At 31.9% G+C, this 12,310-nt stretch overlaps 1 protein-coding gene across 2 annotated transcripts in view; it reads left to right on the top strand.

The window, feature by feature from the left end:
* The window catches only part of NCKAP1 (NCK associated protein 1), an 83,968-nt gene that overhangs the window by 25,575 nt on the left and 46,083 nt on the right, over nt 1-12,310 (top strand). For both annotated transcript variants that reach the window (XM_032479876.1, XM_032479877.1), the window contains exons 3-8: nt 6,377-6,469; nt 6,656-6,712; nt 7,417-7,559; nt 7,643-7,733; nt 9,969-10,106; nt 10,926-10,974. In XM_032479876.1, coding sequence (XP_032335767.1) covers nt 6,377-6,469; nt 6,656-6,712; nt 7,417-7,559; nt 7,643-7,733; nt 9,969-10,106; nt 10,926-10,974 — 571 coding nt within the window. The remainder of the gene's footprint in view (nt 1-6,376; nt 6,470-6,655; nt 6,713-7,416; nt 7,560-7,642; nt 7,734-9,968; nt 10,107-10,925; nt 10,975-12,310) is intronic.

Below are 12,310 nucleotides of genomic sequence, written 5' to 3'. Positions count from 1 at the left end.
TCATTAACACATTTATACAAAGATATTACACCTAACCGACCACACTGTACTGGGACATAATTAGTGCTTTTCTAGTACTAATGATGAAATTAGTCTCATCAGTTTGCATTAATTTGACCATCTTGCGACCAGAAATCTTAAACTTCCAAAGATTTTCCTGGTGCAAGTTAATGTACACAGGTGGTGAAATAGAGATTGTTTTAATGTATTTTATTGAGCTTTATATTAATCTTTGCTTCAGCTACCTAGTGCTGCATAACAGACCACCCCAAATCTTAGTGGGCTTAAAACAACAACTTACTTTTTATTGTAAGGTTGACTGGGCACTTCCTCTGCTGGTCTCACCAGCCTTAGGTCATAACTGCATTCATCTGGTAGGTGGCTAGGGCATGGAGCCAGCTGGTGTAGCTGGATATTGAACCTCTTCATGGGCTATGACATCTCAAGCTTCCTCACACATGACACTTTAGGGCATGTTCCAAAAAAAGAACAAAATATGAAGCTATAAGGTCTTGTAAGTAAAGAGTATCATTTCTGCTGCTTTCTGTTGGTTAAACAAGTCCCAAGGCCAGCTGAGATTTTAAGAGTGGTAAAATAGACTACAACTCTTGATGAGAGGAAAAATAAAGAGGCATGGATACAACCTTTAATTTTTTTTTTTTTTTTTTTGCCTTTCTGTTCTTTAGAATACAGAAGCCCTTTGCTTTCAGAATTAATTTAAACAGATGACAGCAATGTAAACTTGGGAAAAAATGCTTTAATATATAAAATGAAGTGGTTGAATTAGAGGAGTTCTTAGAAGTTTAGATCTGTGAGGTTGATGAAACTACAATTAAATACGAGTATTTTCTGAAAAGAAAATACGTTTAGCTTTGCTTATCCCTGTACTCCTTCTGTGTCATTGTGTGGCAACTTGAATTTTGAAGTATATTGAAGAGATGTTTTGAACTTTGAAATCTGATTGACTTGGATTAGCATCTTACCCTTTTCTAGTCTATTTCAGTATCTAGAAAATGAAGATAAGAATATACCTTGATTGGAAAGATGAAAAAAATTCTGGGAATAGATGGAGGTGATGGGTGCACTGCAGTGTAAATATACTTATTAAGTGTGAACTGCATGCTTATAGATAAAATATCATTAAAATGGTAGATTTTGTTATATTTTACCACAGTTTTAAAAATGAACCTTGAAAAATAGTTATGAGGATTGAGTGTAGTAGGAAATCTTAAATACTCAGTTATACCTATTTATTAGGCAAGTGTTAGGATAACTTTCCCTAAAATTTATTTACTACCGTTGGCTCAGAAAAATGTGTATCTGAAATACTGAATGCCAATAGAATAATTTGTATATGACAAAAGGAAAGTCTGACAAAATCCCATGAACTCTTTTTAAAATGACTAATCCTTGTGTTAATTTGGATTTTCATGTAATCTTAGGAAATCTGTTTATATTTGATATGAATGTCATTCTCTTTAGATGTTTCTCATTTTCTTTTTTTACACTTTACTGTCCTGTAAGGACATAATGAAATATTTTGCCCAACTTTAGGGATTTATTCAAGGGATTAAATCACCACTCTGTTAGGATACATAAACTCACTTGAGACATGAATTGATACCTGATAATTACGTTCATTTATAATTAACAGTGCAACTTAAACATTGATTCCATGATTTTTATGCTGAGAAACCTGAGGATCATTTATTTATTCATTTATATACATCCATTGTATGCTAGTTTTCTAGATTCTGTAGATATAGCATGAAATAATACAAATCTCCTTACCTCCATGGAATTTTAATTCAAGTTGGAATGTTAGACAGCAAACAACTAAAGTGAGTAAATATGTACTTTCATTTGGAGGTAAGTGGTAGGAAGAAATAGAAAGCAGGATAAGGAGTTAGAGAGTAACATGAGTGAGGAGACTATTTTATGTAAGCGCTCAACAGTGGCTTCACTGAAGAGAAGTGAATTGAAGGATTGAGCTATGTGAAGAATTGGAGAAGAGCCATCCCAGACATGAGAAAGAGCAAGGGCAAAGGCTCTGAGGTGGGACCAACTGTGGTGAATTTATTTGATGAACACAGCAGGCAGACCACCATGACAACTACTGAGAGAGGTTGGAGGAACATGAAGGGAGATGAAGTCATGCAGACAGGCAGGGGTCCTATTTAGATTGTACTCTGAGGCATTGGTAAGGACTTTGTGTTTCAAGTGTGATGGGAAACTGTTGGAATTTAAAAAAAAAAAACTCTTAATTTTGAAACAGTGTTAGACTCAAAGAAAATTGTAAAAATAATGCAGAGAGTTCACATACAGTCTTCACCTAGTGTTAACATCTTCTGATTGGAGTTGCCTTTTCAAGTAGTGTGTTACCTTAAAATGTCCACTCTCCTGCTGCTATATGAAGACTGAAGAGGCAAGAGCAGAAGTACAGAGACCAGTTAGGAGATTACTAGACTATAGTATCCACTTAAGAGTTGATGACTACGGTGGTGGTCAGACAGTTCCTTTTAAAAGAGGTTTACGCAAATAGCCTCTCAGGACTTTTATTTTAAAAAGCCTGGTTTGGAATATTATAGTAAGAAATTTTGAACAAAGCTTTTCCTGAATCAAACGTCTGTACTTGGTGATGTTTTAAGAGGAGCAAAGTACTAGCATAGTTTAAATCAAGAAAAATAATTTATTATGCATAAACAGCTTTGATGATGAAAGAATAAATGAAATAATTGAAATGGTGAATAAAGGACTATAGTCACTTTCCTTTATGTTGAAAAATCCATGAGTTAGCTCTTAGTCATTGGTTCCTTATTGTAATTTGCCAGTACTTTTTCTTTGAAAGAATGAAAACTAGTAAGTACTAAGTTTCAGTGTTACTTACTTATTTTTTGTGTGGAAAATGCTTCTTTATTTTATAAAGACTCATTACCAAGATTTTTCAGTGCAGAGTTAGGATCTTATTTTGTGATTTACGTGGCTGTTTATCCTGTTCATTTTGTTTTTACACATTGTACTTAAATGGTAAGAGTAATAATCCATAGTTAGAAATTTAATGAAAGCATTGTACAAATATTTTCCTAATACTGTTAACCCATGTACCCATGATATGCTTTTAAAGTGGTAGCAAATAAAATCATTTCTTCTCAAAATGAACTTTTCTAATGTTTTGCTCTGTAACATCAAACAGTGTATTACTGATTTATATTCTTAAACCATTTTCTACCTTTAATTTACTATAAAACAATGAGATGATAGAGGGGAAAAAAAAACTTGGTCTGAATGTTGAACCTAAGGTTTCTTTTTGGTAGTGTCTGTTCTCTTTCACTTTAAAACTAAAATGTAGCATTTTTTGCAGTTGAAGCCCAAGAGTTGTAGGCACTTCTATTCTTTTTTGTTATAGTTGAACTCTTTCATGCAGAGCTTTATGAAATTTATTTTTATTAAATAGGGAACATAATCATAACTATCTGTAGAGATTTTGAGAGGATTGTATGAAATACTTGTAGAATATTTGGAACAATGCCTGGCAAAGAGCATGCTCAGTTAATATTAGCTCTTACTCGAAGTACTATGGGTAGTGTTAAGATTATTTAAAATAGCTTTAATTTTGCTTATTTTGAGGAAGTGGTCTGTGAGTGTCTTCTGTTATTCACCTAATATTTAATGAGCAGCTTCTCTCTTCCAGGCACTTTAAAATGTTCTCATGTACATTATCTTGGCTAAACTATCCACATCAGCTCCCACTTGATAATGAGGGTATTAGGCTCTGAGGTTAAGTCATTTAGCCGTGATTTCACAATGAGAGATGGGCTCTCCAGTGTCATCTACTAAAACATGTCACCTGACGTATAAAAATCTTTTATATTTGTCATAGTCACTCATCTGATAGATATTTATATTGGATACGTCTTTATGTGCAGAGCTATATGATATAGGCTATGGAGATTAAAACATCGAGTTTGGTACACTATTTTATAGTGTTGGAGATAGCGGATATAAAGTATTAAGTGATACTATTAGAAATTATATACATTTAGAGGAGGGAGATGTTATTTGCATTGAAGGAAGAAGTTATCAGGGATAGTTTCTTGAAAATGGGGTTAACATTTTAAGCTGAGTAGTTTAGTAAGATTTGGACTTGTTACATGAGCAGTGAAATTTGGACATCCCAATAGAGGAAACTGAAGAAAACAGGGGATGTATATAGAAAATAGTGAATAGTTTGTTTTGGCTACTGTGTATAGTGCATAAATGGATGTAGGGGAAATTTAGATTGGAAAGGTAAATTAGGGCCAAATTATATAGAGCCTTAAAAACTTGAGTAATTATTTTGAATTCAGTAAATTTGTTTTAGCCACTTATAGAGGCTAGTTACATACAATTTTGGGGGAAAATAAAGTTGAATGAGAAATTGAGACCATAATGAGATTTTATTATTAAAAAGGAAGATTTGGGGCATATAGAATGCTAGAAAGACCACTTTTCTATGAAATATGGGTACGAAATTTCTAATCTTGGCTTTGTCATAGAAAGTAGTTATGTAACTTTGGGAAGATTTTTATTTTTTAGTTCTGTAAGCATTAGCTTCTTAATAAGTGAAATGAGAGTTCATATAAAAGATCATTAAGGCCCATATTAAGATGGTGACTATGTCATTTTTTTGATCCAAACTAGGACATTAAAATTGAAAGGAGGTTCTATTAATAATTAAGCCCAGTAACAACCAAATTATACTTTTGCTCCTTATCATATTGTATGATGAGTTTGCTTTCATCTGTTAGAGTTCAAAACTCAAACTGAAAATACTGAAAGACAGGGAAAAAGATTAAGACATCAATTATAAATGTTTAATGTTGTTGAACAAGGTAAAGATAGTATAATCTGAGGAAACTGAATTATTTTTAAATCAGTGTCTCCTTGATGTTGTGAGTGGTAATGATTGAAAATGCGCGTATAAACATAGAATTGTTTTGAAACATATATTGTTCAAAATAAAGTCAGCTACTCCTATAAATAAGACTAGAACATTTGTACACATCTCTATAAGTGTATAACTCAAATTTGCCTGGCATGGAGGGGAAGTGATGAGATAACTTCATTTATGCTTTTTTTCCTAGACATACTTACTTTTTTAAATGTCTTAAGGGACTGCAGTATTTAGAGTACTTTATAATAGTTGAATCTACCAGAATGCTGTGCTTGCTGTTTTAAATAGTCTTTTAATCGTTATTTTAAAATCTTCTCTTGATGTTATGTTCACTATTATAAATGTTCTGACTTACCATAATGGTTCAGTCCAATTATGTGTAGAGGCACCTCTCTCCCAATACTGTAAGTAAGAACTGTCTGAGAGCCTCAAAACTGAATGAGCTTTGATAGCAGGTTTGATATTTTGAACCACTTTCTCATATTTTCTAGTTTTCTCATGTTCTAGGTAAATTATTCTCAGACATTTAATATTCATTCATACCACCTGGGTATCTTGTTAAAAGGCAGATTCTGATTTGGTAGGTCTGAAGTGGGCCTGAGATTCTGCTCTTCTAACAAGTTCCTAAATGATGTGGATGTTATTGTTCTTTAGACTACAGAGTATGAAGGTCCTAGGTGTCTTCTTTGGAATTCTAGCAGACTTATGATATACGGCATTAAATATGGCTGGTTTCTTTCAGAAATTGTATTAATAGTTGTTTTAAAAAAGGAAACTTAGGACTTTTGTAAATTTAATAACGGTTGGAATAATAATTGTTTTTTGTATTCACATTTCCCTCTCATATGTTTACCAGTGTCTTAATTCTAGTTTTGCTTCTTTCTCATTTCTTTTTTTGTTGTGGTTTTTACTTTTCTTTAATATGTTATTGTGTTTGTGGATCTGGTCAGGGAACCGTTACTGTATTTTATGTTTGTATCTACATTTTATTTTGCATGCGTAACGTGGCTTTGCCTGGATGTTCTTTTTGGTAAGTTCCAAATTTATAAAGCATATCATTTTTTGTAGTGTAAGTTATAATGTTTTTCACCTTCTTTTCTCCCACTTCTAGTAATGTGATCATGCTCATAAGTTGTTTTTAGTTTTTTTTAAGAGTTCATTTGGTAATTTTTTTTCCCTAACGTATTCCACTTTTCCTTAATAGTAGTGCAGTTTGGTACTAATCTGCTTTGATTCGTATTATAGCCTCACACTCTCAGTTGCTGATCACTATTAGCAATTTCTGTCTTGAGTATTTTGACTTTTTAAAAGAGCCTCAGTCATCTAGAAATACTGTTCTAAAAGCTTGTGCTTCTATGTAGCAATCATAAAAGAAGATAGTTTGTAGCAAAATTAAATAATTTTGTTCTCAGTAAATAATAAATTTTAATTTTGTTTTTACAGCAACAGCTTGCACAACTACAGAAAGAAAAATCAGAGATTCTGAAAAATCTGGCATTATATTACTTCACATTTGTAGATGTTATGGAATTTAAGGTATATATTTTAATACGTAAAATTTAACATTTCAGAGATTGATATCTGTTAATTGTATAAATTGCTTTGTTACTTGTAGATAATAAAATTAGAATTCTTTTAGAACAATAAAATACATCTTATTTGTGTATGTTTTCTGAATTTAGTAGTATTTATATAGGTAAAAAATTAAACTTTTATTTTCAGGACCATGTTTGTGAATTGCTGAATACTATTGATGTTTGCCAAGTCTTCTTTGATATTGTAAGTATTATTTTCAGAAAAATTTTCAGTTCTTCTGTCTGTTTCTAGTAGAACTAAGGGGACCACATGCTTTCCTTTAGAGAAAATTTATATGATTAGTGTATAAAAATTTTAGCATTGTTAATTTTGCTTGTATTTTTTAAGGTAAGGCTTTATAATGTATTCTCTACTTTCACTTGTTTATTTGATTGTTGTTGAATATAAATCTTATACATACTGGGAAATAGTTGTTTATTTTAGTATTTTATTTTAATGGGCCCAATTTTAAAAGGTTACACAAATAATATTTTTCTCTATAAAAGGCATACTTAATAAAACCTTTATTAGTAAGACAATTTCTAGACATAGGAAGTCAAAGTGAAAAATGTCTTATTTAATACTTCTTTTTTCTTGCTTAGTGAGATTTGCTTCTGTGTTTTTTATTATTCTGGTTTTGATTATCCATTTAAACTGTTAGTTTGAATAGGGTGAACGCAAACGCTTTGTCATCCATAAAATTGTGTCAGAAACACAAAACTATTATCTAACACCCAAATTTTAGACATGTTTTTGGTGAAAGGAATTAGATAGAATTTCAGAAATGGGGATAAAATAAATAACTATAGAAAATTATTAGCTTTCAGTAGCTGCCATGAAGATTTTTGTGTATGTGCTTAAAAGTTTGTGAAATAGGAAGGAGTTGAACTTAATGTTTTTTTCCCTAGACTGTAAACTTTGATTTAACAAAGAACTACTTAGATTTGATTATAACTTACACAACACTAATGATACTGCTGTCTCGAATTGAAGAAAGAAAGGCAATCATTGGATTATACAACTATGCTCACGAAATGACCCATGGAGCAAGGTATACCTGTAATATAAAAATCTGTGTGAAATTGTTAATTTGATGGTTTACAATTCAGTGATATTTGATATGTGTATTTTAAGTGACCGAGAATACCCACGCCTTGGTCAGATGATTGTGGATTATGAAAATCCTTTAAAGAAGATGATGGAAGAATTTGTGCCCCATAGCAAGGTAAGAGCTGATTTTTAGTTGTGCTTTAATAAGCATATGAATTAGTTTAAGGATGGATAGTTGGTGATAAACTACTTTTAGGAAAGAAAATTATAATGAGATGTGAATAATAGTTATGCATGGTTTTATCTCATTGTGAACCAGAGAACTCATTAATTAGATTTGGAATAGTGAATAGAAACTCAGAAATATATTAATCCATTATAATTTTAAGGTTCAGTATGGGATATAGAGGGAGTGAAGTTTTGTATGTGAGAGTGTCTACTCTCACATGAGACTGCCTGGGTTCTAATCCCAACTCTGCCAATTATTGTGTGATACTGGGCAAATTACTTAAACAACTTAACTATATCTCAGTTTTCTTATCTGTAAAAATGGAGTAATGATACCTCATGTGGCAGTTTTGAGGATTAAATGAGTTACTTTGTAAAAAGTATTTAGGTACATAGTATTTGATAAAGTTTAGGTATGTTATTATAATGTAGCCTCTTAATGAGAAAAAATTGCAGGAGTTTTGTGACAATTTGGAATGTCTGTCTTTTATGATATATTAAAAAAAATAGTTCTTAATGAAATGGTCTTGGTTTGAAAGAGTTTTGCCATCATGGCTTCTTTGCAGGAGGGCTAATTCCTAAGCACATCAGGGAAATTTACAGGTATCTCATGTATCCTCATTATTTATAGATAAGGAGATTGAGGGCTAGAGAACTGATATGACAAAAGTAAGCCGTTTGGCAGCAATTGTGGCAAAACTAGAGCTAAAACCTAGGATGTTAGAATCTTGGTCCATTGTTCTTTTTGAATATGGGAGTTAAGACTTTTTAATAATACAGTATTTTGTATGAATCAATGCTCTTTGTTCTTTTTTTTTTTTTTACAGTTCACACAAAGAATTTTTCTTCATTATTCTTAATCCCATGAAAATTCTAAAGATGCGTTTTTAGTTTAATTTCTTTGCATTCTATTATACCCACAAATTTATATAGGTTTAATGTCTTAGAGTTAGTTGAATCATTATTTTTGAAAGAAGCTGGGGGTGACATCAATTTTGAATTAAAAATCAGCACTGTAGATGGAAGTGTCAGAATTCCTCAAAGTGCTGAGTATATCATAGTCACCTGTGTCTCTGATTTTTATAGTGCTTTTTCACGCCTAGAAATGTCTTCCCCTCTCCTCTCCTATTTTTTTCCTCTGAATGAACTTTTGCCAGTCATGCATGGCCTTGTTTTTATTTAGCCACTTCAGATTTGGTTCTTTTCCCACTTAGGTGATGAAAATTTTCTTAAAGGCTGTTGGATCTCTGTTTAAGCTCTTCATAGCCGTTAGCATATACCAGACTATTAATAACTACTTGAGAATTGTCCATTTGGATTAAACTAGTTATTTCCTAATCTTGATTTTTCCAGTGTTCTAATCTCAGAGTTTGATAGAAAAACCATCATGTATTTGATAAGATTTGTTAAAAGTTAAATTAATTTAATTTTAAAAAGCTATTTGGAATCATTTGGAGTGTGATAAAAACAGATTTCCTGGGTTTTACGTCCAGAGATTCTGGTTCAGGCAGAGCCCTGGATTCTTTTTTTCTGAACAAACTCCCCTGGCTGTTTATGTGCAGCCAGATTAAAGAATCACTTTCTGTAGAGAATTTTTAGAAGCAGAGGTGAATAGCAAAGGATAGTTAAAAACAAGCAAGAAGCAGATGAGATTAAAAAGTAAATACTTTGATGATAAAGGTTTAATTAGTAGACCAAATGGCAAATAAAAGTTAAGTAATTTATTAGGATAAAGTACAGTGGATTATTTTTAGAAAGCATCTTTGAAGAAATATGAGAAGAAGCATTGAGCTCTAGTAACAGTCATATAACCTTAATGTCTTTTTCTTTCAGTGAGAGCTTTAGAGTAGAAAGTGATGCACAAAAGTATGGCACTAGACTCTTCATCCTTTTTGAAATAAAGATCTCAAGATTGTCAAACAGTTTCACTTTTAAGATGATTTCCTGAGCTAAGCTTCTACTCAGGAATGTTGAATCTATGTAGCTTTCATGAAATTTAAAAAAAAAAATCTAGAGGAGGGTAACTGGGACCCACCTCAGATATATGGAGCATATTTGTTATAGGGCTCTTGTTTTATGATGGTATAATTAGAAACACACAGCAGTTCTAGCTGGAATTTAAATGGGAAAAGGAGAAAAACCCAATCTATTCCTAAACTTTCTTTTTCCCTGTTTTAATTAGTCTCTTTCAGATGCACTGATTTCTCTTCAGATGGTGTATCCCCGAAGGAATCTTTCAGCTGACCAGTGGAGAAATGCCCAGTTACTGAGTCTCATCAGTGCACCAAGTACAATGCTTAACCCAGCACAGTCTGACACTGTATGGTTCTATATTTTCTTTTTTGAATGAAAATAGTGAAGTTGATTTTTAAAAATATATAAAGCAGTTCTATTGCAGTTCTTTTTTCTAATTAGTATTAGCTTGTCAGTGAAGTTTATTGTAAAATGCTTAGTATTTGTCATACTGTTTAATTTTTTAATTTCTAGATTCTGATGCTAAGTTAATATGATTAGTAGTATGAGTATTTTCTTTTAAAGTTGAAAATTTGCCATATTCTATTATGGTAGAAAATTTGGAAGTTTCAGAAAATTATAAAGAAAAAAAACCCAAAAATCACCCCAAATCTCTCCTACTAGAGAGAATTGCTATTGTATTCTGTTCTATTTCTTTTCAGTCTTTTCTCTGTGTATATGAACATAGATGTTATTTATGTAGACAACACACACACATAATTACTGATTTGGGTATGGGTACGACAGAGAGCATCCAGGTACATAAATCTTTTTTAATTTGACTGAAAATGGTATTCTTCAGAATACTGCAAACTCTGCAGTAGCCTTGGGAAATTCAGAAGGTGTCATTTACCAGATTGAAAATGATTTAGCAGCAATGTTTCTTAAGGAGAAGTGTCAGGGTGTGTAAATGTGAAAAGGGTACAGCTTCCATTGTCCTTTATGCACTGCAAGTGTAAATATAGGTTATAAAACTTTTATCCAACTTTTCAAATATGTTGTGATATTTGAACCAAGAATTGAGTAGTCAGACTTCTCAGGAGGAAGAGAAGGAAGACTGACTCAGTATGGAATATTTTTTTTTAGAATTTCTTTAAGCCACAAATTTATATTTTCTCTTTTTAAGATGCCTTGTGAATATCTCTCCTTGGATGCCATGGAAAAATGGATTATCTGTAAGTAAAATTGGTTAGTTTTGTGATTACCTCTCAGGTTTAACTTTTAGAGAAAAATAACAAGTAACATGTATTACTTCTGTGTCAAGCACTGTGCTAAGTAAGCCTTCTATGTATATCATTCAGTCCTTATATTAACCCTGTTAGGGTAGTTTTTTGTTTTTTGGGTTTTTTTTTTGTCCTTTTTCCTGAGAGATGGTCTGTTATATAAATGAGGAATCTAAAGCTTAGTACACACAGCTAGTAAGTAACAAAGACAAAGTAAGAACCCAGACTAAATCGAAGGCTCAAGGTCTACATAATATATTGTTATATTATAACATGGCCATCAAAACTAAATTTTTTAAATCATTTTTTGGTATTTATTCAATTAAGTCTTTTGGTTTTAATTTACTTTAGTACGTATAGTAGACAACTCATGTTTAGCAGTATGTTAGATGCATGAGGGAGGAAATTACTAGTTTGTGCTCCTGTGAAGTCCACAAACTAAGAGAAATAGACACACAGAATATGAAATGAGAATTGCCATAGGATATTTCTTTTCTACCACCCTCAGGCACACTGGCAGAGGGGAATAATTTTGAGCAGTTTGTGCTTTTTATAGTTCTTATAGTTCTTGATGTAGGAAGATATCAACAAACATAGGATTACACAGTTGTGTAGGATTTCCAAATTAGATAACAAAAGGTAAAAGATAATTGAATTCATATAATAGAGAGCAGCATAATATATTGGAAGAATGTTGACTTTAAGTATAACTCCTTGAGGCTAAGTCTAGCTGTAATACTTTCATTAAGATGACTTCAGGCAAGTCATTGAACCTTCATTTCTTCAATTGTAAAAGGATACCCCCAATTCTTTCTACTCTGCAAGATAATCATGTGAGATAGTACATGTCAAAGGACTTATTTAGTAAAACCTATAATTTGCTATGAAAATGCAAGATGCTATTTCATCTGGTGATTTAGAAGAGTAGATTAGCTTTATTTTTCAGTTACTGTAACAACTGTAATGATTACTGTATTATGTATGTATTAATAACCTCTGATCTCTGGCTTAAAATATCTTTTACTCATTGATTGAAATAACTTCCTTTACAACCCAGAAGTGACACTTTTTTTTTTCATCAGTGTAGGTTCAAAGCACTGGTTTTGCAGAGTACAGAAAATTATTATTGAAAAAGAAATATTGTTGCCATCTTATACATACACACACACACACGCATATATATATGTATGTGTTATTACTTGTTGCTTAAAAGCCTCAATTTAGTGATTGTATTTATGTTTCTTTATTTTTGAAAAGCTGCCCTTTAACTCAAATAACCTAACTTTGG

Source organism: Camelus ferus, chromosome 5 (genome assembly GCF_009834535.1).
Source record: "Camelus ferus isolate YT-003-E chromosome 5, BCGSAC_Cfer_1.0, whole genome shotgun sequence".
Taxonomy (NCBI): Eukaryota; Metazoa; Chordata; class Mammalia; order Artiodactyla; family Camelidae; genus Camelus; species Camelus ferus.
This window is presented reverse-complemented; position numbering and strand designations above follow the sequence as displayed.